The 23965-nt window shown below is 43.1% G+C and overlaps 1 protein-coding gene and 1 non-coding gene across 8 annotated transcripts in view; one reads left to right on the top strand and one right to left on the bottom strand.

Annotated features, from left to right (window-relative positions):
- Window positions 1-323: 323 nt before the first annotated feature.
- On the bottom strand, window positions 324-516 carry LOC118259301 (U2 spliceosomal RNA). Its single transcript, XR_004782011.1, has one exon. It is a non-coding gene; the product is annotated as a U2 spliceosomal RNA (small nuclear RNA).
- Window positions 517-4352: 3836 nt separating this feature from the next.
- Window positions 4353-23965, top strand: part of CSNK1D (casein kinase 1 delta) — a 24371-nt gene continuing 4758 nt past the window's right edge. For 4 of the 7 annotated variants that reach the window (XR_007708992.1, XR_004782002.2, XR_007708991.1 and 1 more), the window contains exons 1-9: window positions 7649-8002; window positions 13409-13519; window positions 15006-15154; window positions 15650-15878; window positions 16253-16423; window positions 17912-18060; window positions 18603-18774; window positions 19145-19284; window positions 23882-23953. Coding sequence is in view for 2 of the 7 variants with exons in the window: in XM_035568614.2 (XP_035424507.1) it covers window positions 7927-8002; window positions 13409-13519; window positions 15006-15154; window positions 15650-15878; window positions 16253-16423; window positions 17912-18060; window positions 18603-18774; window positions 19145-19284 (1197 nt within the window). In the remaining 5 variants the exon portion in view is untranslated. Of the gene's footprint in view, window positions 8003-13408; window positions 13520-14692; window positions 14858-15005; window positions 15155-15649; window positions 15879-16252; window positions 16424-17911; window positions 18061-18602; window positions 18775-19144; window positions 19285-23881; window positions 23954-23965 lie in introns of those variants that run through there. The other 3 variants (XM_035568614.2, XR_007708990.1, XM_035568615.2) reach the window with 3 other exon arrangements.

The raw sequence follows: 23965 nt of genomic DNA, 5'->3' as shown, positions 1-23965 counted from the left end.
TAGTTTACAGTATCTGTAGAAGTCCCTTATCCTCCGGGGCTATCCTGTCTCAGTACCTGCTATTGTTCTACTGTTAACCCTTTAGTATCCATTTCTTACTTCAACTCAGGCTGCCCCTAAAGGGGTATCCGTAACACGCCAGGCCACGCCCGTCCCTCAGCGGAGCCAGGAGCCCCGAGGCCTTTCCTCACACCCGGGACCGTACGGCGGCAGCTGCCAGCGGGCTGTCGCTACACGTGCCCGGGAACCGAGAGCACTCGCCTAAAGCTTGCTCAAGACCGCTCCTTACCCCTGCTTTCGGCACCACCGCAGGAGCCTCCCAGAGAAGATGCACCGTTCCAGTAAGTACTGCAATACCGGGACGATGCGCTGAACTCACGGAATCATGCTCTGGACCCAACTCCCGAACCCAAAATCCCGTCTAACATAAAAGTCCTCTCACCGACAACGTATCAAACACAAAACTGACAAACACCTATACCACATTCGATCTCAGACAAAAGGCCAAAAAACAAATCGTTGGCTTCTTCCACACGCCCCTCCCACTCCCGCACACACCACCTCCCGTCATGGCCACTCTGCCAACCGCCCGCCCCGTGCTCTCGACGCTGAACCAGACGCTTCTCCGGCCTTTTGGCCGCTTTCATCGGAGCCATGACCCCGCCGCGCCCCGGCGCCGCTCAGCCGGGGCCTCCCAGCGGCCTGTTCGGGCCCCCGCGCGCCACATTAGCGGAGCTCCGCGCTTAATTTGAATGCCCCGCCCCCGGCACCGCCTCTCCCTCCCCACCGCCCACTAGCTATGTGCCCCGCCCACGAAGCCCCTGCGCCCCACCTCTGCGCCATGCTGATTGGCGCTGCTCGCCCTTCTATTTGCATTCGCCCCGCCTCTTCACCCGCCCCCACCCCTCCCTCCGCCTCCGACGCGATTTGCATACCCCGCCCACGAAGCCCCTGCGCCCCACCTGTGCGCCATGCTGATTGGCGCTGCTCGCCCTTCTATTTGCATTCGCCCCGCCTCTTCACCCGCCCCCGCCGCCCCACCTCCGTCCCCGACGCGATTTGCATACCCCGCCCATCCCTTCGTAGCCACGCCGCTAGCTGCCGCCTCATTGGCCCGGGGCCCAGCGCGACCGCCCCTGCGGCACCGAGCGAGCGCGCGGGGAGCCCGGCTAGGGCCTTTTCGGCCGCGCCGGGAGGCCTCGGCGGGAAGGCGTGAGCGGCCGTCCGGGCTTGGCAGATTGCTGCCGCCGGCGGGGGTCCTCCGGCCCTCCGTTCAGCGCCCGAGGTCGCCGCCTCCTTAACGAGGCCCGGGGCCCGGCCCGGCGCGGCGACTGGAGGAGCGGAGGCTGCGAGCGTGGAGCGCCCTCGGGCCGGAGGGGAGATGCCTCCGGACACTCATCGCGTCCACGGACCCCCGAGTGCTGTGCGGGCACGGGGTCGCCACGGAGGCTAGCAGCTGCTGATCGGAAAAGGGGTGATTCTACACGACCACAAAGCAGCCCTGTCTGTAGTGAGACCTTTTCCCCACACACACACACACTTTTTTTGGTGTTGTTGAATATGTTGAATATACAGGGGGGATTCAGGGTGGATATCAGGAAGAGGTCCTTCACCGAGAGGGTTGTTAGTTGCACACCGGGAGCAAGAGGCTCGGGAAGAGGCTCCCGAGGGGCGTAGTCACAGCACCAAACCTTGTCGGAGTTTAAGAAGCATTTGGACTGTGCTCTTAGTCATATGGTCTGAACTTTTGGGTAGACGTTTGTGGAGCCAGGAGTTGGACTCGGTGATCCTTATGGGTCCCGTCCAACTCGGGATATTCTATGATTCTATGTGCTGACCGCTTGCCCACTGCATCTGCGGTACCTATTGCATGTATGGATTAAGATATGCCATGTGTTTATCTCCACCCACCTCATTTTGCTTCCTTCTCTGTATCACTCCCTAGCTAGGCTGGCTGGGGCAATTAGCTTTTTGGGCCTTGAAACAGCACCTGTGGGAGCTCCCAGTTGCCCACTTGTGCCCGTGTTTGCTGAGTTAGTGTAGCCCCGCCCCTTACTCCATGTGAATGGACTGCAGAAAAACTGTCAAGAGAGCAGGGAAGAAAGCAACTGTTTATTAATTCATGCACGTCACTTCTGGGAGGGAGGACACTGTAGGTGTCAACGTCTGAATGCTCATCTTTCCCCACGGTACCCCCAAAGTCAGGGCTGGAGCAATGATCACCCATTCCATGGGGAACAGTTGCTTCCTGTAGCTCTGTGCTGCTGGACAGAATTGGAGGAAGAAAAAATAGGGCCTGGGAGGAGGACAGAGGCACAGAGAGGAAAAAAAGGAGTCAGCTAGAAAGGGAAACATCAAGAGAGATGACGGGACTGGCATTTGGGAATGAGAGAAAGAGATGAGGGACCATAAGGAGAATTGCGTTAGAAAGAAAAACTAGGGACAGCTCTGCTATCTGACTCTGTGTAGACCCCATGCCGCCCCCACCCTTTCCCCACAGACACTGCTCGAACCACGGTACAGTGCTGAGATCCTAAAAGGACCCTGAGCAGCCTCCATCATTGACTTGCTCTCAGTCTGGCAGAGCACAGCCCCTCCACAGCCTCCCTGGCACTGCTCCCCTCTTCCACCACAGTACTGACAGCTCCACCGCCCCCTCCTCACGTGCACTGTCACCACTTGGGACTCTCCCCGGAAGCCTCTGATCACACCGCCGAACTCACCACCGCCCGATAGGTAGGTTCACCACCGAGATCTCCCCAGGCCGCGGGGCGCCCCTCCCTGGGCTCAGCTGGCAGACCGGGGATAGGAACTGGCTCGCTGAAAGGATTCATCAGCGAAGGTAGAAGTAAAGAGTTTTGGTCAGCTGCAGACGGTAGCGAGCGCGGTGATGCTACTCCGCACGTGCAGAGCTCGTTGCTGTAGCACTTTATTTTAGCCGCCGGGTGGCGGTAGCGAGCGCTGCAGGAGTGATGTGCCTGTGCAGAGCCGGGCGCTGCAGTACCGCCTCTTGGTCATCGGGCGGCAGTAGAGAGGCCGGCGGCGTTACTGCGCACGCAGTACCCCTGCATCCGTACAACCTGGCGCTGCAGTACCCCTCTTTGGTCATCGGGCGGCAGTAAAGCGCGCAGTAGTGCTACTGCAACCCGGGGTGCTGCACTTCAGCACCACCGCGACCCCACCAGCGCGCTCGAGCAGTCCCAGTCCCTCCCGTGCCGCTCAGCACCCTCGGGGAGAGCTGCTCTCCGACGTGCCGAGGAACGCCGTGGTGCTCAAGCTTTAATAGGCTGCACTTTTGGTCCTTGTGCACACAGCTCACCGAAAGAATTAGCATGTCATCTTATAATCTCTTTCTGGTTATCACTTTGTATTGTGGTCCTGTCTCTCCTTCCACCAGTCAGCAGCAAAAACACTCCATATTCAGAATTTGTTTGAAAGAGATAATAAACAGAATACACGGTGATCAAACAAATCTAATGGAAGGAAGCCAAAGACCCTGACCTAACTCCCACAAAAGAGCGGTGGGTGTTGGGGGTTTTGGGACAGGGTTTGGAGCAGTGTTAGTCACTGGTGGTCTTGGGGCACCAGCTGGGGGCTTTTGGTCCAGGCTTGGAGGGGTTTTGGGGTCTCAAGGGTCAATGGTGGTTTTGGGGTAGGGTTTAGCAGCTTGCGTGGTTTTGGGGGCTGGTTTGAGGGATGTCTGCAGAGTCTTGGGGAAGAGAGCTCTTGCCAGCAGTAGGGCATTGATTTTTACTATTTTTTTTTCCCCAGAATGAGAGATTTTATCACAGATGAATCAATGAGCAATGCCATATAATGCCATGGTGGAGTCCCAGGAAAGACTGAGGAGCTGACATACATGGCCTGCGAGAATATTGCTCAGCAGCAACTGCTAGCCTTTTTTAAATGTATATAAATTTATAAATTGTGTTAGTTACAGACATTTAGCAAACCAACTAATGGCTATGCACTGCCATAAAGAACTACAGGCTACCATACTCAGGCTTTAGCAGTTACCGTGAGACAAGCAAGATCTGATAGGAGAAAACAAATGCTTCTGATTGATCCTGATCAGAAAGTTTGAGCGACAGGTAGGTTTACTTGGGTAACTTTGCCGGAGCCATGAGTAATAATGCATTATTTGCATACTACCAAGGGAAAGGAGGAATGCTGATCCATAGCCAGCCTTTGGTAGATGGCATTCCAAGATACCACACTTCCCTCTAGATACCTACATCTACAATTTTTGGTGAAAACCAACAGTATGGAAAATCCTTCTCTCAGCTGCGATCAACAGTTTCTATGTTTGGTCTGCCTCCTGCTGCAAAGAAAACAAGGCCAAGACTAGAAAAAAATATTTCTTTAATTCATTATGTACACCCTTTGTCCACTTCCATTTCCATACCTGCACTGCAGCTTCCCTGACATACACAAGGTTACGTACCTAAGGAGAAACCAACAAAGCTTGCCCCCTTACGAGCAGAAGTAGGACTCACTCACTGCCTCTTCCACTTTATCCTAAACGTTCACCACTTTACGTAGTTTGATATGACCTAAACAATCCACATGTCAATCTGTACATGTGGTCCAGCATACCAACTAATAAAGCCCTGCTTCCTCCCCTGTCTCTGTCTGTTTGCATGTGCTTCCACTACTAGTTCTGCCCAGGCAATCAGGACACCCACAATTTAAAAGGACAAACAGTGCACTCCCTAATAAGTATAGCAAGAAGGGCACTACTCTCATTGTCTCCATTCTGGTACATATGCCATGGCATAACTCTTTCTCTCAGCACAGGAGATTGCACAGAACCACGATTATCTCAACACTACTGCAGGCCAAATCACAGAGATCACATGTGACAGAAAAACAGCCAAAGCCCCCTTCCTCCCCTGCACCCCCATGTTTGGTACAAAGCACCCTTCCCCAGTTTTGAGTCTGTAGTGTTTTACAAGCACTTCCCATGCAGAATTGACATGTACTCACAGAATCACAGAATTGTAGGGGTTGGAAGGGACCTCGAGAGATCGTCGGGTCCAACCCCCCTGCCAAAGCCGGTTCCCTAGAGCAGGTTGCCCAGGTAGGTGACCAGACAGGCCTTGAATATCTCCAGAGAAGGAGACTCCACAACCTCCCAGGGCAGCCTGTTCCAGTGCTCCGTCACCCTCACCGTGAGGAAGTTCTTTCACGTGTTGGTGCGGAACTTCCTGTGCTCAATTTTGTGGCCATTACCCCTTGTCTGGTCTCCACAAACCACTGAAAGAGGTTGGCCAAATCCCTCTGTCTCCCACACTTCAGGTATTTATAAACATTGATAAGATCCCCTCTCAGTCTTCTTTTCTCCAGGCTAAACAGACCCAGGTCTCTCAGCCTTTCCTCGTAGGGAAGATGCTCCAGTCCCTGTATCATCTTTGTGGCTCTCCGCTGGACTCTTTCCAGGAGATCCCTGTCTTTTTTGTACCGGGGAGCCCAGAACTGGACACAGTACTCCAGGTGAGGCCTGACCAGGGCAGAGTAGAGGGGGAGGATCACCTCCCTTGACCTGCTGGCCACACTCCTTTTAATGCATGCCAGGATCCCATTGGCCACCAGGGCACACTGCTGGCTCAGGGTCAACCTGTCGTCTACAAGGACCCCCACGTCCATCTCCTCAGAGCTCCTCTCAGCCTGTACTGATACATCCGGTTGTTTCTTCCCAGGTGCAGGACTCTACACTTGCTCTTATTAAACCTCATTTGGTTTCTTCCTGCCCAGCTCTCCAGCCTGTCCAGGTCTCGCTGAATGGCAGCACAGCCTTCTGGCATGTTGACTACTCCTCCCAGCTTTGTATCATCCATGTACTTGCTGAGGGCGGACACTATTCCCTCATCAAGGTTGTTGATGAAGATGTTGAACAAGTCCGGACCCAGCACCGACCCCTGAGGATCACCGCTTGTCACAGGTTTCTAGCTGGACTCTGTGCTGCCGATCACCACCCTCTGAGCTCGGCCAGTCAGCCAGTTCTCAACCCACCTTACTGTCCACTCATCTATCCCACACTTTCTCAGCTTTGCTAGCAGGATGTCGTGGGAGACAGTATCAAAAGCCTTGCTAAAGTCAAGGTAGATGACATCCACTGCTCTCCCCCCATCTACTCAGCTGGTGATGCCATCATAGAAGGCAACGAGGTTGGTCGAGCACAACTTCCCCTTGGTGAATCCATGCTGACTACTCCTCATAACCTTCTTCTCTTCCAATTGCTTGGAGATGGTATCCAGAACAAGCTGTTCCAACAAAAAACTCACACCCATTTTTCATGGTAAAACTCTGTGATATCATGTACTGACTAAGAAACTGTTTTCTGGTATTTGATCACTCTTTGCACAGCAGGACTTGGCTCTTAGTGGTGCAGGGAGGAGTACGCTACATTGTACCATGCATCTGAACAAAGGTGAGAGGATCCCATCACCTTCTTAATGCATGCACACATCCTCTGAGTCTGCCCCTCCCCGTGAACTTAACACTGCAGGCTCTCAACAGCCATCCTACACAGGAAAACATGGGTACCCACCTAGCCTAGTATTCCTGTCCAGATCCCACTTCTTACCTCTGAGCAGCAAACTGCAGCTCTTGCTTGACAGGCAGATGTAGGTTGGTCCTAGTACAAAACCCAGGGAATCACTGACAGCTGGGACTGTGACACCACCAGAAAACCACACATCCAGAAAAACCCGCATCTCAGTAATATTACTGGTAGGAAGCAAGTGTCTTTCAAATGCAGGCTTAAACAGTTTGCTCACTTCCAGGACATGGAAAATTTCCCCCTTCCAATTGTACCAGGTCAGTATGTGAAACAACTTGAAAGGTAAGGTACTCAGAGATTCTTTATCCAGAAACCTGCTGTGACTTTACTTTCCCTCCCTCTGTCACACTACACCTCTACCACCCTACACCTCTCTTGATACATCCAGCCCTCTTATATTACAGTCCAGTGCCACCTGCAACCCAGACCCACTAATTCAGCAGCCCCTGAGCTCATGCTAGAAGCTAGCTTCCTGATCTGTCCCACTTATAAGTGCAACTCCATGATTGACACGAAAGAATACTACCTTGATTCATCCAATATAGTAAGACTAGTCAAGGTCATGATTTAAAGAGGTGTTGCTTCAACAAAACGAGAAAGCAGGCCAAGAGGAACATGTTTTCCCACCGCTCCTCTTCCACCCCTGCTCAGAGGCAAGTGGTTCCTTCCACGCCCCACACTGGCAGTTCCTCCACCGCACGGCAGGTCACAGGGGAGATCCCGACACTCCTCACCAACAGCAAAGATCCATTTTGCCCCTGAAGTTTGCATGGTCCGATAGACTTGATTCAGACTTTGTGCCAGACACCCCACAGTCAAACGAGCACACCTCGGAGCCCAGCGCGGCCGCTGTGCCGTCCCGCTGCACTGACTCACGGAGGGGGAACCCGGAAGGCCGCGGGCCGCGTTCCCCGCCCGGCAACCCCTACTTCGCGGCACAGAGCGCCGGGGGGACCCTATGTGGCGGCACGGTGCAAAGTGACAGCAGCCGGTGCCGCCGCGAACGGCTTCTCCTCACAGGGACCGCGCGGCCGGCAGGGTGCTTGAAAACAACCAAGAACGACTCCCCGGCTCCCCGGAGACCCCGTCCCGGCAGGCAGCGCGCCCCGCCCCGTTGCTAGGGAAGTGAGGTCACAAAGTATGGCGGCTCGGGGCCGAAGCTGCTGACGGTTTGGTGCCGTCTGGAATCCGCGTCCATCCTTCTCGGGAGTTGCGGCGACGGTGCTGCCTGCCTCGCTGTCGCTGAGCGGCAGGACTAAGGCCGCGATGGCATCAGGAACCGCAGGGCTGTGAGGCAGCAGAGCGCGAGCCTGCAGGGCGGGAGGAGCAACAGAACCGGGTCGCGGACGAACCGAGCTGCCGCCATGGAGCTGAGGGTTGGGAACCGGTACCGGCTGGGCCGGAAGATCGGGAGCGGCTCCTTCGGGGACATCTACCTGGGTAAGGAGGGTGGTTCACTGGGGACGTGCCTGGGGGATCTGTGGAGATCGTCGGGGGCTGAGCCGGGGTGGGCGCTGCTTGCTCTCCTGCCCGTTCTTACCGCCGGTCGGGATGAGCTGGGAGCAACTCCCGGAAGCTCGTTTCACCCTCGCAAGAGCTCAGGTTACGCTGGTGTCTGAAGAAATGGCCTTTGATATATGGTGGCTTGCTACGGCACAGCAGTAGCAATTTAATATTTCTTTGACGTCGTGTCTTAATTTAGGTAGTGCAGAAATCGGGACTTATGGATTATGTCTGTCTCTTCACGTTGTTGTCTTGTGACCTTGGACACCGTTATTTGTCTCATATGTAAAATGGGGATATGAGTTTAAAATCTTTGACCTTTAAAAAACGTTCAGAAAAAGATTTGGGGAAAGAAACGCGAGCATCAGCATTAAATATGATTGCAGTGGACTAGGAAAAATTGCTGTCACAGAGATGCTTGTTTCTCTGGCAAGGCCTAAAAATATTTAAATGGTAAGGATGACTAAGTTGAGGTAAAAAAAAAAAACCCCAAATCCTTCAAAGAATCAGCAGTTCAGCTATCCTGTTGCTTGAATGTTATCCTTATGTCGTAATGCATGTATCTTATTTTGCTACCACGATTTCTACGCGATTTTAAAGTTTGAAGTATTAGTGTTGTCTTTCCGTTCCCATTTATGTAGTTCTCTACAATAGTCACAATGGTTCGCTGGTATGACAAGTGGTGGTGGATTCAAGTCCTAAAAAGAAATATGTTTAAAATTGTCAATACACTCGGCAGACTCTCAAAGTGTAAGAAATGGGTTAAATCCAGAGAAATACATTTCTTTATGCTACCGTATAGAAACAAGTATTTTGCATTTGAAAATTGTGGTAACTTAGGAAAGCAAGTCAAGAGAACTGGAGGGGAGGACCTTGCAGGTGCTAAGGTAGGTTAAAATCACATGTCTGGAGAGTGAAAACATCGTTAGCTAATGTATGTGGTATGTTTGGCAGTGCACACGGTATACAAATGCATTTTTTTCCTAGACAACAATGTTTTGTGTCGTAGTGTACATTTGGTATTCTGAAATAATTTGTTAGCTAAAACTGCTTGTTTACAGGTAATGATACACTGGTTATCTGTAATACAGATCATGTGCTTGATGAAAAATCCATGTTTCTAGCCAAAGGCAAGGAATGTGATTCTTTCTCTCTGTAATGCTTGCATAAAAGACTGAAGACTATTGTGAGAAAGATGGTGGTAACATTAATGCAAAATCTTCACTAGCTATCACTGATGTTTTAAGACAGCAAGTAAAATTTGAAAAATCTTACGATGATTTGAGTTATTCCTACAGAACCATTTGACTGCTGTACATTAATTCATGTTAGACTATACTGTTAAAGAGCAGGTAAAATAAACATATTTGTACTTCGATTTGTAATCCAAATTAACCGATAAGTCAGGCAACTTGGTTGTTACCTTCCCACATACGGAATCTAGCATGGTAGTCATAGGTATTTTGTCACTTCTGTCTTTACGTGTACAGCCTGCAACAGCAAAGTTGCACAGGAGATAGTAGTTCTCTGTTTATTAGTACTACTGCCATGCTGCATTTTGCACAAGAATTCCCCATCCTCAAATTTTGTCATATTTTTGTTATTCAGTAGTCCATGTGGATTTACAATTAGGTCTTCCTGCAAACATGATGCTTGCCTCAAATTTTGTCCTATTCTTTTTATCCTCAAGTAGTCAGTATAGATTTATAATCAGGTCTTCCTGCAAATGGGGTACTTGAGCCAGCAGCTAGCAGAGAATTGTACGCCTGGAAGATCCAGCTAATGGCATGGGTGTCTTTTTCCAGGGGAAAATACTGTCTCAAGAACTTAAATGTTGCAGCACTTTGTATAGACCCATTTGGTTTGCCTACCATTATATGGTAAAACAGGGGCTTTCAAAATCTATGCTTTTTATGATAAAGAAATGTGTCTGAAAAAAAAAAAGGCTCTACTCAATTGTTTGGATTATACAGTAAGACATAATTACATAAAAATTACTTCTAAAATTCTGTCAGAGGTCAGTTGTTTTTTTAAGTGCAAATGCCTTCTGATACCTCTCAATGGATTTATAGATTTCCACGGTGTAGATTTCCATCTCAATTTAGTGCTTTGAAAGGGGAGATTTAATTATTGTTTCCTGTTTCCATTTCCCCGTATTTCTTTAATGCAGCTACGGGGGGTTGAAGACATTCCAGAGAGAAGAGGGGAAGGACCTTCTTTCTTTCTCTCTCTTTCAGTAAGTTACTTGGAATGCAGAGCCAACAACTTGGTTGTTATTATCATAGTTCTTTCATACTTTTTCCTCTTATCCATCATACCTCAAGATACGACTTCTGGAATTTGGAAGGCCCACAACTTAGCTTACTTAGAATAATAGGGTCTGTAAAATAGCATTTTGAAATGTAAGACACTAAAGTAAATAAAGTACCATGGAGAACTTTACAAAAATAATTTAGGAAATTAGTGTACCTGCATTTTCTGAAGTTACTTTCCGGAGGAAGATTTGAAATAATAGTATGGATTCCCAGATATTCTGAATAGTATAGAAGATGGACAACATACAGAAGAAAAATCAGAGTAAGCATCTGTTTTGTTGCTCCATCCACAAGGTCAAAAAGACATAAGTCATGAAAGCATTACAGTTGCTGTGTTTTCATGTTTTTTTCATTTTCATGTATTTTCTTAAGGATAAACTTTTAGTTGTAAATGAATTAAAATAATCTTCAAGGCCTTCCTTGTGGCAGAGGATTTTGCAATTACTTATAAATTAGAATTTTCCTATTTAAACTAAAAGACTTTCACAACTCTAGACTTTTTCTTTTCATTTCCATGAAGTGCCTCTTCATTTTACTGCTTACTGCTACTTTTTCATTACTCATTCTTCTCATAACACTACTTCTGGCTATTGTTCAAGGGTGTATGCAGAAGTGGAGAGCTGTTTAAGGATCTTAGCCCTCTTAGGTGATACAGACTTCTAGGGAAGATCAGATAATCATAAGAAATGACCTACTAGGTCAAGACAATGATTTGTCAAGCAGTGGTGAGCAGAACTTGATAGAGATAATACACATCTTCATTCTCCTATGGGCAAGTCTTGTCTTAATCAAACACAGATGTCTGCAGCTGTCTGTATAAAAAGTATGCCATTAAGCAGTTTGTGTCAGAAAAGATTTTAGTGTGTTTGTTTGTTTGTTTTTGATATTTATGGTGGGATTAGGGAGGACAGGTAGAGAAGGTAGGGATAAGCACGAAAGACCCAGAGTTCCACAGTTAAAAATCAAGATATTTGTTTGTTGGTGGCGGGGGGTGCGGTGGGTGGGAGAGTGTTAGTGCAAGAACAGAAGACAGTGCCTTTTTCCTTGTAACATTTATCTGTCCTTTCATATTTCTAGATTGATGTGAACCATAACTCACTTAAAGTCCACCAAAATAATATATTAATAAGATCTGAAAACCTTGGGTTACAGAGTTTCTAGTTGCAACTACTGTGCGGTGACCTTAGTAGAAATCAGGAGTTTGGTGGAGTCATATGAGGCAGATGGACAGCGTTGACTACAGCAGGGGAAAATTAGTTTTCTTCTTGACTCCCAGATGTGCTGTGCTTATTGTACCTACAGTGTGTTTCAGATGCCTAGTTTTCTTAAGGTGCATTGTGAAATGCCTAGTAACTATTGTCCGTGATGTTCTCTCAGAACAGCTCTCTGTACCAGCAACGCCAATTTAATAGATGTGTGCACACAAGAAGACATTTTATTGATGTAAAAAACAACAGATAGCCTTGCATAAACTCAAAGATAATTCCGTGCTCCACCAGGTATTATCCAGTGAAGAGCTTGATGAAATGGCTGAAACTAGACAAAGTAGAAATATGAATTCCAAGGCTGTGTTTAATAAATATAACCAAAAAAACCCCAAAACTATACATTTTATTTTTTGTCTTACAAAGGTGCCAAAAATGCATTTTCTGTAAGCATATGTTCTGTTTATTGAATGGTAGGAAAAAACTGTCTCAAGAAGCTTGTGTGATCACTTTTTACACTAAGACTGTGGTGTTGTCTGATTCTGCTTGGAAGACAGAGTATTCCTTAACAGTGTATCTCAGGGAGCCTTCTTTCACATGGTATCAAGAATTTGACTTGAAATGACAGTAATGCATGGATACGCCTTCATATCCTTTGCTTCCTCAAAAACTAATGGAAAATGTCAACAACATGTGGGAAAGATTTCAGTGGGAACTTTTATTACTTAAAAATGATAAGTAGGTTACAGGTATCTTTCGTATGCAGCAAGTATTCAAGAGCTTGTAACATAGTTTCAGTATTAAATAAGCTTGCCTTGATCTTTAGGTAACAGATCTGCCAGTGTTACCCTAATTAACTTTGCTGATGGCAAAGAAGAAATAAGACAGCTGTGGCATAAGGCTGAATATTTGCTTATAATTTAAATGTTGCTTCAAAGGCAGAAAGGGAGGCAAAGAGAAATGCTTGATTAATACAGAGCTTCAGGTTTATGGAAATAAATTACAGGCAGTGCTATTGAGTGTAATCATAAATGAATTCGAAAATGGACGGAATACTGAGGTAACATAGTCGAATGATAGCATGAAGATATGGATATTCATAAGAGTAATTGCCAGCTGCAAGACAATGGGAAGATTTCAGCGTCAGGTGACGTGCCAGTGGAACAATAGAGGAAATTCAATGCATATAACTGAAAAGTTGTGCCAATTGGTGGCATGAGGCGTTGGCCTGTCTTTATAGTCACAAGGTTATAAAGCAGTGAAGTAGCTCTGTAATAATTTTGCAGTTATAGTTCTGTGAATAAATAACACTCTTGGAGGGGTATTTTATTCCTAGGTAGTCTGCCTCACAGTTAGATTAAATATTAATTAAGGTGTCAGAATACACATGGAGTATGTTGAGATTCAGGAAAGTTGTAGGCTCTGTTTCCAAGACATAAGAGCAGATCTGAATTATTAGCATTTCTTAAGTTGGTGGGCACATGTGCTATGCCTACAAACACTCCTTATGAGCGCCTCCACCACAAACTGGAAGTGAAATGACTCCCCTCAGACCATGCACCCATTTTTTTTTTTGGTATGAGATGGCAGCCTTTGTCTTCCTGGGCTAATTTATTTAATATTTTTCTCTTAAACTGCTAGTCTGTTGGAGGGAATTTATAAGACTTCAGGAGAATTTTTAGATAACCACAGCTGAAAGTACTTAATCTCGGGATCTTTACTGTTGGGAATAAACTTGTCAATATTTGTTTTGTTTCAGTCTTGATAAAGGAAATGCATCTTAACAATATCTTGGCCAATGTTTTATTTTTTTCTTGTTTTAGGAACTGATATTGCTGCTGGAGAGGAGGTTGCAATTAAGTTGGAATGTGTGAAAACCAAACATCCTCAGCTCCACATTGAGAGTAAAATCTACAAAATGATGCAGGGTGGAGGTAGGCAAACTTTCCTTCCTCAGAGATTGAGTTGTTTGTTTTTATTCTTGTCTTTGATATATCTGCTACGGGCAAATAAATAATGGTTGAGAGCTTTCTTAGCAGACTAGAAGGAGGTGGGAAAGGTGGCAGGGTAGGTGAAGAGCAGTACTGCATAGTAGGGTTTAGCCTGATTTGGTTAATACTAGTAGCACAATTCTAAACTTAGTAAATTCAGGATATTATTTGTTTCATATGCTTGCATTCTTTCTTCTGAGGTAAAAGTATTTTCTTGCTATAAAAATTCCAAGACATAATGGCATTAGTAATAGAGAACAGGACTGAAGTAACTTCATAGCTACTGCAAGGTATTACACTGGGATAACTTACTTATGTTTTTGGAATTCTGCAAATGTAAGATTCCCACTACAGCCTGTATATAGCCTGAATACCCTTCATAGAGTAAAATAATTCCTGTATGGGCTTACTAAGACTATGATGGTTCCTTCTGTGGATGAACACTGCAAAGGCAGATGGCAGAAGGTTAAGTAACTGCCAACTAAGGGTTTCTCTCAAGGGAATTTAGGAAAAAATAATTCATATTAAATAAGGGTAACGTGGGTTAATTACAATCTAGGTGATTATAAACCAGATGATCTTTAAGGTCCATTCCAATCCAAACCATATTACAATTCTATAAATGATTGCATACCACTTCACTTCCAAAATGCATAAAATTAAAATAACGGTATTTGAAATTCTGAGTGATACTTTCTACAATTCAAGGTTTAATTCAAAGCATATGATCAGTTTGTACAGTTTTACGTGAAATAATTTTCCTGAGTTTCTCCATAAAGTGGAGCTGACTTTAATTTTCCATCTAGAAATACAGCAGTCTAAGATGTATCGTTAACAATACTGCTTTGGTAGGGATTCACCAACAGCAAATGTAATGGAACTGGAGGGAACGCACGAATATGAAGCGAGGGTGAAATTTCATTCGAAATTGTAACAGAAAAGACGTATTTTACAGTGATCTTGTAGGCTTTGAAACTAAGAATTTAATTTCAAAAACTTTCTTTAGCAATAACATTTACTGGTTTGTCAATGTCTTTATTTTCAGGCTTCCAATTTATTCCTTACTGCCATCTTGGAGACTACTGAGTGTTTACACATGTAAAGTGCTTAAGGTTGAAATCCAGCAAAACCACTAACTTCTTTCAAGATACATTCTTAGCACAAAGCCTGGGAGGTGACAGGAAAGAAGAAAAAGGCTGTTTTTAGATCTCTAGTTATAATTTCATATTGGTTCAGCTATGAAGTGATGAAACTTTTCAGAACAGCTGAAGGTAGCATAAGGTACATAGGTACATCTTTGCTGTAAATACAAGCTTTGACAATAATGTTTATGATGCTTAGAATTCATCTTTATGAGCTTTGGAGATTTGTGTATATGAACTCTATAAATCAGATTATTATACTGAATAAACTGTTTCCTTTGTTCCAGTGGGTATTCCCACAATTAAGTGGTGTGGAGCTGAAGGGGACTACAATGTCATGGTGATGGAGCTGCTGGGGCCGAGTCTTGAAGATCTCTTCAATTTTTGTTCAAGGAAATTTAGTCTCAAGACAGTCTTGTTACTTGCTGACCAAATGGTAGGAAACAATTTTCTTGTTCTCGGCAGTGAAATACATTGGGCATATTAAAATTTCTTGAGTGACCATATCCGTCTGTATTTTACTTCTTTAATTTAGAGGCGATTAGGATGTATCATTACAAGAAAAAAAAGCACGTTTCGAGTTTTTTCTCTAAATATGAAGCGTCACGTCAAAAGTAATGGCAAAGTTTTGATTTGATTTGAAAACTGGATCTGAGCTGTTTGCAAAGCAGATGTTACACTGCTTAAATACAAAGAAATTCCCCCGAGGAAGTTTTGAAAAACAAATCTAAAATAGACACTAATCTAAATCTAAGAAAGAGATGGAGAGAAAGTTTACCTACTGTCTTCTGAATTATACTCTGTAATGTCGTTATATTTTTCATTAAAAAATTCTTTACCTGTTTTATCACAAAGACAGTGTGGCTAGTGTTTTCCTAACAGAAAAAGTGTATGGCTGATCTCTCCGTTGTTTCTCATCCTCTGTACTTAGATTAGTCGAATTGAGTATATTCACTCTAAGAATTTCATCCACCGAGATGTGAAACCAGATAACTTCTTAATGGGCCTGGGGAAGAAAGGAAATCTTGTCTACATAATAGACTTTGGATTAGCAAAGAAGTATCGAGATGCTCGAACTCACCAACATATCCCATATCGTGAAAATAAAAACTTAACAGGAACTGCTCGTTATGCATCCATCAACACTCATCTTGGAATTGGTGAGCTGGGGAAAAGCAATAAGTAGAAACTTAAAAAGTGTAAAAGGATGATGCACGTACCGTTAGTGCAACTGGATGTTGCTTTATGGAGGCATAGAGGACGGTCCCTGTTTCTGGCAATAACAGTGCAGTATGCTTGGGCTCATAACTGTTGGTGGGGTGGGATTTAGTTGGTTTGTAATTCTAAGGAATTAACACATTTTTTAATAACTGCAAGGATGATAGGCTTTTTCTAATACTGGATGAATTTAACATGAACATAGTAATTTTCATCTATCTCTTGTGTTTCTAAGGATTTTTATGACACGTTGCAGACTTGTGTTTTTCCACTAGATAATGAAACCTAATGAGTCCACTTTTTTATGCTGTTGTAGAGCAATCTCGCAGAGATGACTTGGAGTCCTTGGGCTATGTACTGATGTATTTTAACCTGGGCTCCCTCCCCTGGCAGGGACTGAAAGCAGCAACAAAGAGGCAGAAATATGAACGTATCAGTGAAAAGAAAATGTCTACACCCATTGAGGTTTTGTGTAAAGGATATCCTTGTAAGTTACTCTTTTGTGGCACTAGGCCCACGTGTTCATTTTTTAGTGGTATTTCTTCTTTATTTACACTATGTATTTCGAAGGGTGGCATGGTATGTGTGATCTGTGCCATATTGTGTGTACATGCATATATGCTGGCTGGATAATTCCAACAGCCAAATAGCTTCTTGAGAAACTGCCCATTTCTTCATATGTGTGGATACTGTTTCTTTGATAAATCAGATTGTATACTGAATTGCAGCTTTTATCTGTTGCTGTTTTGTTTAGGATTTGCCATTCTAGGTTCATCCAGTTTGGCCTGTGGATGGCCAGCATCTGTGAGTGGCATAAGAAACCCTCCTGTATCTTAGCATTGTCCCTCAAAACTGTTCTGTTTCTCTATTTAGTATTTACACCACACTAATAATTAGGCATTTTTAATCCATGCAAAACGACAAATTTGTTTTAAAACTTGTTAACATTAGTTACCCTCAGAGAATATTGTTCATATTTCATAAAGAGATCTCTGTTCTTTCCTTGCTCTTGTCTTTGGCAGCTAGGTATGATAATGAGAACTGTAGTTATTGTTAGGGATGTATGGAAGCTCGTTTTCTTCAGTTTGTTTCACCAGTAATTTCATATATGTTCCTTTACTCATTAGGAGTAGGACTCGATGATCCTTATGGGTCCCTTCCAACTCAGGATATTCTGTGATTTACTATTTCTTTTCTCTGGGGTTAACAGACGGGGAAGACTAGCCAACTTTTCTTGTGCTGTTTGTTAGAACTCCTTACTTAACATGAATTATTAATACGTTATTTTAGGTGGAAAGGCTTGAATTCAAAAGCTGGTAGTTTGATAATGATTTTTTCTCTGGAGCACTGAATTCACAACAGCATTCTGTTTTTGCTGTGTAGCTAGTATTTTGTGTTCCATATTAAAAACAAAGAAAACAAACAAAAACCACAATAGGTGTTCACGATATTGCAAGTTTAAAGTTGTAGCATAACTTACATGGGAGATTTATATTGGTCCCCATTCAGATTCTCTTCACCCTTCCTGCCCCTTGTTTTTATGAGGTAGCAGACGCACATCTTCATGTAACTTAACAAGGAAGAGATGCTATTCGATGTCCTAAAATAAATGAAATTTAAATACAGGCAGAGCTAAACAGGCAAATAAATCTCTTCTCTTTTGCTCAAATGTAGTTTTAAACCTGTTTTTACTCTCTCTCTCTCCATCCCTCCACCTTTATTATTCAGTCCTCTCCGCTGTTGACAAATGGGGTCTTTACCTAATCTGTGATAGACAAATAATTTCCTTTTCAGGCCATACTTGGTCCCAACACTTGGGATATAGTGTTGCCTTCAGTAGATGTCTAGTATTAGGTCAGTATTTTTTTTCTTACGTTCAGGAGATTTTATTATTATTATTTTTTATTTTTTATGGTTCAGATTTATAAAAAGCAAATGTAAGCTGAAGGAAAAATATGGCTTTCTTGTATTACAGCTGAATTTGCCACATACTTGAATTTCTGCCGTTCTCTGCGTTTTGATGACAAACCGGACTACTCCTATCTAAGGCAATTATTCAGAAACCTCTTTCACCGACAAGGGTTCTCCTATGACTATGTGTTTGACTGGAACATGCTGAAATTTGTGAGTAGTTGGTGTAGCATTCTAAAACAATTTCTGTAATGATTTTTTTTTACTACATTATCAGATTTAAGTTCTTAACCAATACTGTAAGAGTGTTTTGTCCCAGAAGATGTATTGTCTAAAAAATAAATTAAAAAATCGGGAAAAGCAAGAGGTAAGGGAGCCATTAGATTGGGGTTTAATGACAAAAGTTGCGGTTAACAGTGTTATAAATGTATAAGACTTCTGAGATACCTCCTTCAAGGCAGTTGCCGTGTTACGTTACTGAATTCTCATTTTCTGCTATCTTGGTCTTCAGCACAGGTCCCTTGCAACTGTTTAGATGTCTAGCTGCCATAACCATATGTGTGTACATTTTGAAGACTTTCCCAACAGTTGTATGAACTGAATATATGATAGTTCTTGAGAAAATTTACCAAAAATGTAATACCCTAGCGAATTTCAATTTGTGGGTTGTCCAGTTCTTTATTTTCCGCACTTATCCAAATACATAGTTGTAAGCTCAATAATCCCCTAAGTTGTTCACTAGTCCTGACCCGTAGGGTGCAAGCAGAGCGACTGAAGATGCTGAACGTGAAAGGAGAGAACGAGAGGAAAGATTGAGACATACACGAAATCCAGCTGTTCGTGGACTACCCTCCACTGCTTCTGGCAGGCTGAGGGGAACGCAAGATGTAGCTCCTCCTACTCCTCTTACCCCAACTTCACATGCTGGTAAGTAAGCAAATACTTGGGCAGATGTACTTTGCAGACTACTCTAACTTGTAGTTAGTTCCTGGTCACTGGAATTTGAAATTAGAATTAGGATACCTGAGTGGTATTTGTCTCTCATCAGGGTTTCATTTTTTTTGCTTGTCTGATTGTGTTAGTTTTTTCCCCCCACTTACTTAGCAGTAGATTGAAGGTAATTGTATATATTCATTACCTGCCAATTGCTACTTAGAGGTAACTGAGGAGGATGAAAGCCTTGATTTCTGTGGTTTGATGTTGAAGTTACATGGGCAAACGAGAGTGTAATTTTTCCAGTGACCGCATTTTAATCCCATTTCTTATTAGGAAAGTTCTAATGTAATTTTTCTCACAGCCAACACTTCTCCTCGACCAGTGTCTGGTATGGAACGAGAAAGGAAAGTGAGTATGAGATTGCATCGTGGTGCCCCAGTCAATGTCTCATCATCTGACTTAACAGGACGACAAGATACTTCTCGCATGTCAACTTCGCAGGTAAGAAAGATTTTTATGTAATGGAAAAATAATGGTGATTTGATAAAGTTAATTTGCCAAAAGAACATGCCAGTTAATTGATGTTATTTCATACTGATTTTATAGTTGACTGAAATAAATACTTGAGATTTTACCTGAATGTTTGTGATGTTGCTGTAGAATATTCTAATATTTTTTTAATCTTAGCAGCAATAAGTTTAACATTCTCAAAGCAGTATGGAGTCACTGGTTTATGAGATCATGCAAAAAACCAGAGATAAAGAATTTTTACCTAAAATTACAGTTCCTTTGGTCATTGAATATCTTATGTCAGTTTTCACTTAAGAAGCAGGGCAAGTTGGAGGCAGTTTTAAGAGTCATGTTTTCAAATGAGTAGCGCAGAGAATATTGGTGCAGAATAGACAAGAAATAGTTGGTAAAGAACAGGAAAGAGCAGAAGTCAAGAAATGTAGTGCAGTACTGTATTTCTGAGCAGAAAAGAAGCCACATGCATAGATGATTGAGAGGTCACACACGGTAGGCTCGATTGAAGAGGATGACAGGAAGATGAATGAATGATAAGTGTTTCATAGCCGTTGTCTGCACTGCAGTCATTCTCATTGGTCATGGTGACTTAGCAAAGAGATTTTAAGATGTTGTTTTTAGGATTGGCAAATTGTGTTTAAATGTATTTTAGCTCTTCATGCTACAGCTGAAACATTCGTTCTTCAGGGTATTAACACAGACTTGCCCTAAGTAGTGGTAGCCTAGCTTTGAATATCTTACCTTCAGTCTTATCTGCAGCACACTGGTACACTGCAACAGCAGTGGGAGAGCAGTATGTTAGGAGGACTGGTGCAGTTGCCTACAGTCTTTTTCTTCATGTCTCAGCACTCTGCTGGAGATCTAACTGCATAATTCTTGCTGTGGACTGGTTATTCCTTCTTGACAGAGAGTGTTGATAAAAATGAATTCAGTTCCTTTTGGCTTCATCATTTCATTGTCAGAATTAATTATTTTGGATAATACATGTTCTTACGTATAAAGTTTTAGTGCTAGAGAGGGCACTCTTTTGGATGGAGGTGAGATAGTAAAGACTGAGGGTGCAAGGTTGATTTGGTGTGTGGATGCTACGTTCTGGCCTGCAGTATAAATCAAAAAGAAGTCAGTGAAAGGACGATGGAATCAGATAAAATACAAATCTGGAGCTGACTGACTTCATTCTCCTTCTCAGAATAAAATGAAAACATGTGAGATAGGTTGTGTTTGCAAAAAGAATGCAAAGATGATAATTACCTATGTCAGAGAGGTGTTTTTTTAAATCAGTTTCAAAATGCTTTTAAGAAAGAAGGAAATTTACTTCCCTGAACTGTGTAATAGCAGGAATAGAAAGCCCAACAGCTGAATGAGAAGTTGGATACAGTGTAAAAACTATTTCAGTGCTTTTAGGCATATCCGCATCAAAGGGGTCCAAGTGTAGAAGGTGCCATTTATCCCTTTAGAAATGGTCCTGGTAGGAGATTAGATTTGGTTAGTCTGAACTTGTCTTAAATTCTTTTGTTATATTAATGACTTGTGTATGTGACATTTTTTTCTGAATGTTGTAAAGTATGAGAAATACAGAGGGGCTCTCACAGACCGTACTGTGAGATTGTGTAGGAACCTGAGGTTTTTGAGTAATCTTTGAAAACACAGATGTATAATTTGTGGCGTGTCAACAGTATGGTCTGGCTTTATTGCACATTTCAGTACCTGCCGTTTAACACTCTGCTTCGTGTATGGAATTTGACTTATTTACAATTCCAATAATGGACTAGTCAGGAACTTCTCGGGTTAAAATTTATCATTAATCATTTGTCATCTTCATTTAATTTTTACTGAAGCAGTGAACAACTGCTGGTCTCCAGTTGTGGTGGCTGAATAACAGTATTCAACAGTAGTATAATTCTAAAAGCTTCACAAGGGCCTCTCAGATTCGGAAGGCAAGAGAGATTTACTTAGATTTTACTTTATAACACTTACCTGTGAGCTCATCAGACACAATTTCAGTTTTCATTTTCACAGTTCTCACTTGAGCCATCTTGCCTTCTATGGACTAAGTTGCAAGTTTTCATAGCTTATGCTTTTACTGTTTTCATAATGTTGAAGTAGTTTTTCCATAGTCAAAAATTATCTTTGCATGTTAACCAGGTTATAAAATAGACTATGGATTTCCCATTGTCTTTATACCTTGTTCTTAGGAAAACCTAAAGTATCTAACTTGGATGTCCTATTAAGGACAACTTTTTTTTTTGAGTAGGTGTCAAGAATGTAGAAAAATATCTATTCCATGTCATATCAGGAAAATAGTAAAGAAAAGCAACTGTTTGTCCATGCCTGTTCCAATTATATTAGTTTCCTTTCAGAGTCTTAAGAGAATATGTGACCAGTGTCCCTTTTTCAGGAAGTGCTTAGACCATACTCCTGGTAGAAAACAACTTTTAAACTTCACTATTCAGATCTGCAGATGTCTTAGGTTAAGAACTAGATTTATTAGAGTTGTTATTTATAACTTGATTACTTAGTTTTGTTATGTTATTTGGATGGCTTGGTTTGGTAAAGCATCACTGCATCTATAATCTCCGCCTCTCTTCATTCAGAGGAAGAGCTAATGCTTGTTAAACTCTGGGGAATGGAAATTTGCTGATGTTATTCAATCAAGTAGAATTCTTAAAGATGACTCCATGTTTGTATCTATCTTTTTTTCAAACTGAGTTTCGATCAGTTTGTACTGAAACTGAAAACTAAGGCTAGGAATGTAGATAATAGAAACCAAACTTACATTACAGAAAATAGCTCTTCTCAAAGAAGTTTAACACTCATGGAAAAATGGTGATCGGTAAAGATAGCAAAATAGATGTCATACATATTCCCCACCTCCAACGCTTTGACCACATAGTACCTGAATCATTCCAGTTGAAAATACTAGCACTTTGTAATAATACATAACAAGAGTTTATTCAAATAACAAGTAGTACGTCTCCAAAAGGGTTTATGGAACTTAGTGTTTCTGGTGAAATGACGTTAAGTTCTATGACAGTACTTTCCTTGATGATATGGGAGTGAATGCAGCAGCTGAAAACCTGCAGGTTTTGAGATGTTTGACAGTGATAAACATTGGTGAGAGTTGGGCAGTCATGTAAATCCTAATCAAATAAAATATATATTAAGGCAAGGCTCTAAAACCTAAAGAGCATCAAGGAGTGAAGCCAATTGGCTTCTATGGGCATCAATCACAGCATTGATAGCCAGTCAAGGGAGGTGATTGTCCTGCTCTACTCTGTGCTCTTGCAGCCTCACTTCAAGTACTGTGTGCAGTTTTGGGCACCACAGTATAATAAGGACATAAATGGAGGCTGTTAGAGAGCCTCCAAAGGAGGTTGACAAAGATGGTGAAGGGTCTAGAGGACAAGACGTATGAGGAGTGGCTGAAGTCACTTGGATTGTTCAGCCTGGAGAAGTGGAGACTGAGGGGAGGCCTCATGGCAGCCTGCAGCTTCCTCACAAGGGGAGCAGAGGGGCAGGCACTGATCTCTTCTCTCTGGTGACAGCGACAGGACCCAAGGGAATGCATGGAGCTGCAACAGGGGAGCTTCAGGTTGGACTTTTGGGTAGTCCTGTGCAGAGCCAGGAGTTGGACTCAATAATCCTTGTGGGTCCCTTTCAATTCAGGATGTTCTGTGATTCTGTGATATGTGGGAACTATATTGGTGATGAATGATGACTGAGAAGGCTTTGGGTGTAACTTTGGAGAGGCTGGTGTGATGTCACAATGAAAGGGTGTAATTTCGTCCTTGAATGAATATATAATACAGTAATGAACAGAAATAGGGAGGTTATTTTATATCATTCATGAGACAGATGCTATAATATTATGTCCAGTTCAGTTCTCATTATCTTGATCTGCTGAAAATCTGAAAATAACAGAGAACAGCTGTAAAAATTGTGCTTGGGAAAACATACTGTACGATACTAGAGTTTCAGTTTAGTGTCTTTCAGTTTGAAAGATAAGAGATCATCCTGAGTTAGTTGGAGTAGTATCTTAGCAACAGCAGTTAGAACAGGAAATTCAGTCTATGTAGAATATATACATAAAGCACCTGTCGCTTAGTATTAAAACCGCTCATGTTTAAAGAAGTGTGATGCAGAGGTCTAAGTGAAGGCAGTTAGCTACTGAAACAACTTCTAAAAGACATACGGGATCTTCTGTCCTCTTTGTGTTTGCACCAAAACTGGATTCCTTTTTAGGTGGTGTATTCGGGTCCAAAGCAAGCCTAAATTACTAGTCTCAATGTAGTGAAGAGTTGTGATCTGAGCTGGACAGAAAGTCATACTAGCTGTTAAAATATCGTTCTGCTCTTAAGCTGTATGAATGAATTGTTATGCTAAGTCTCCTTTATGTAGTCAGTCTATAAACATTAAGAAACACAGTGAAGGAAGGCATAAATATTCCAGTAAGCATTACTTTGAAGCAGTTCTGTCAGTCCAGAGTGCACAGGCTGCCTCCTGAAAGCATGACTATGCAGTGCTCAACTCAAGAATCTAGTTACAGGTGAGTAGCCTTCATTTCCTTTCACAGAAGGTTCAGTCCTGAAAACAAACAAACAAACAAAAAAGAAAACTACTTCAGTTGGACTGCTCATGGTGTACAGTAAGTTATTTT

This window comes from Cygnus atratus, chromosome 18 (assembly GCF_013377495.2).
Source record: "Cygnus atratus isolate AKBS03 ecotype Queensland, Australia chromosome 18, CAtr_DNAZoo_HiC_assembly, whole genome shotgun sequence".
Taxonomy (NCBI): Eukaryota; Metazoa; Chordata; class Aves; order Anseriformes; family Anatidae; genus Cygnus; species Cygnus atratus.
Note: the sequence above shows the minus strand (reverse complement) of the source record. Positions and strands in the feature narration are given on the sequence as shown.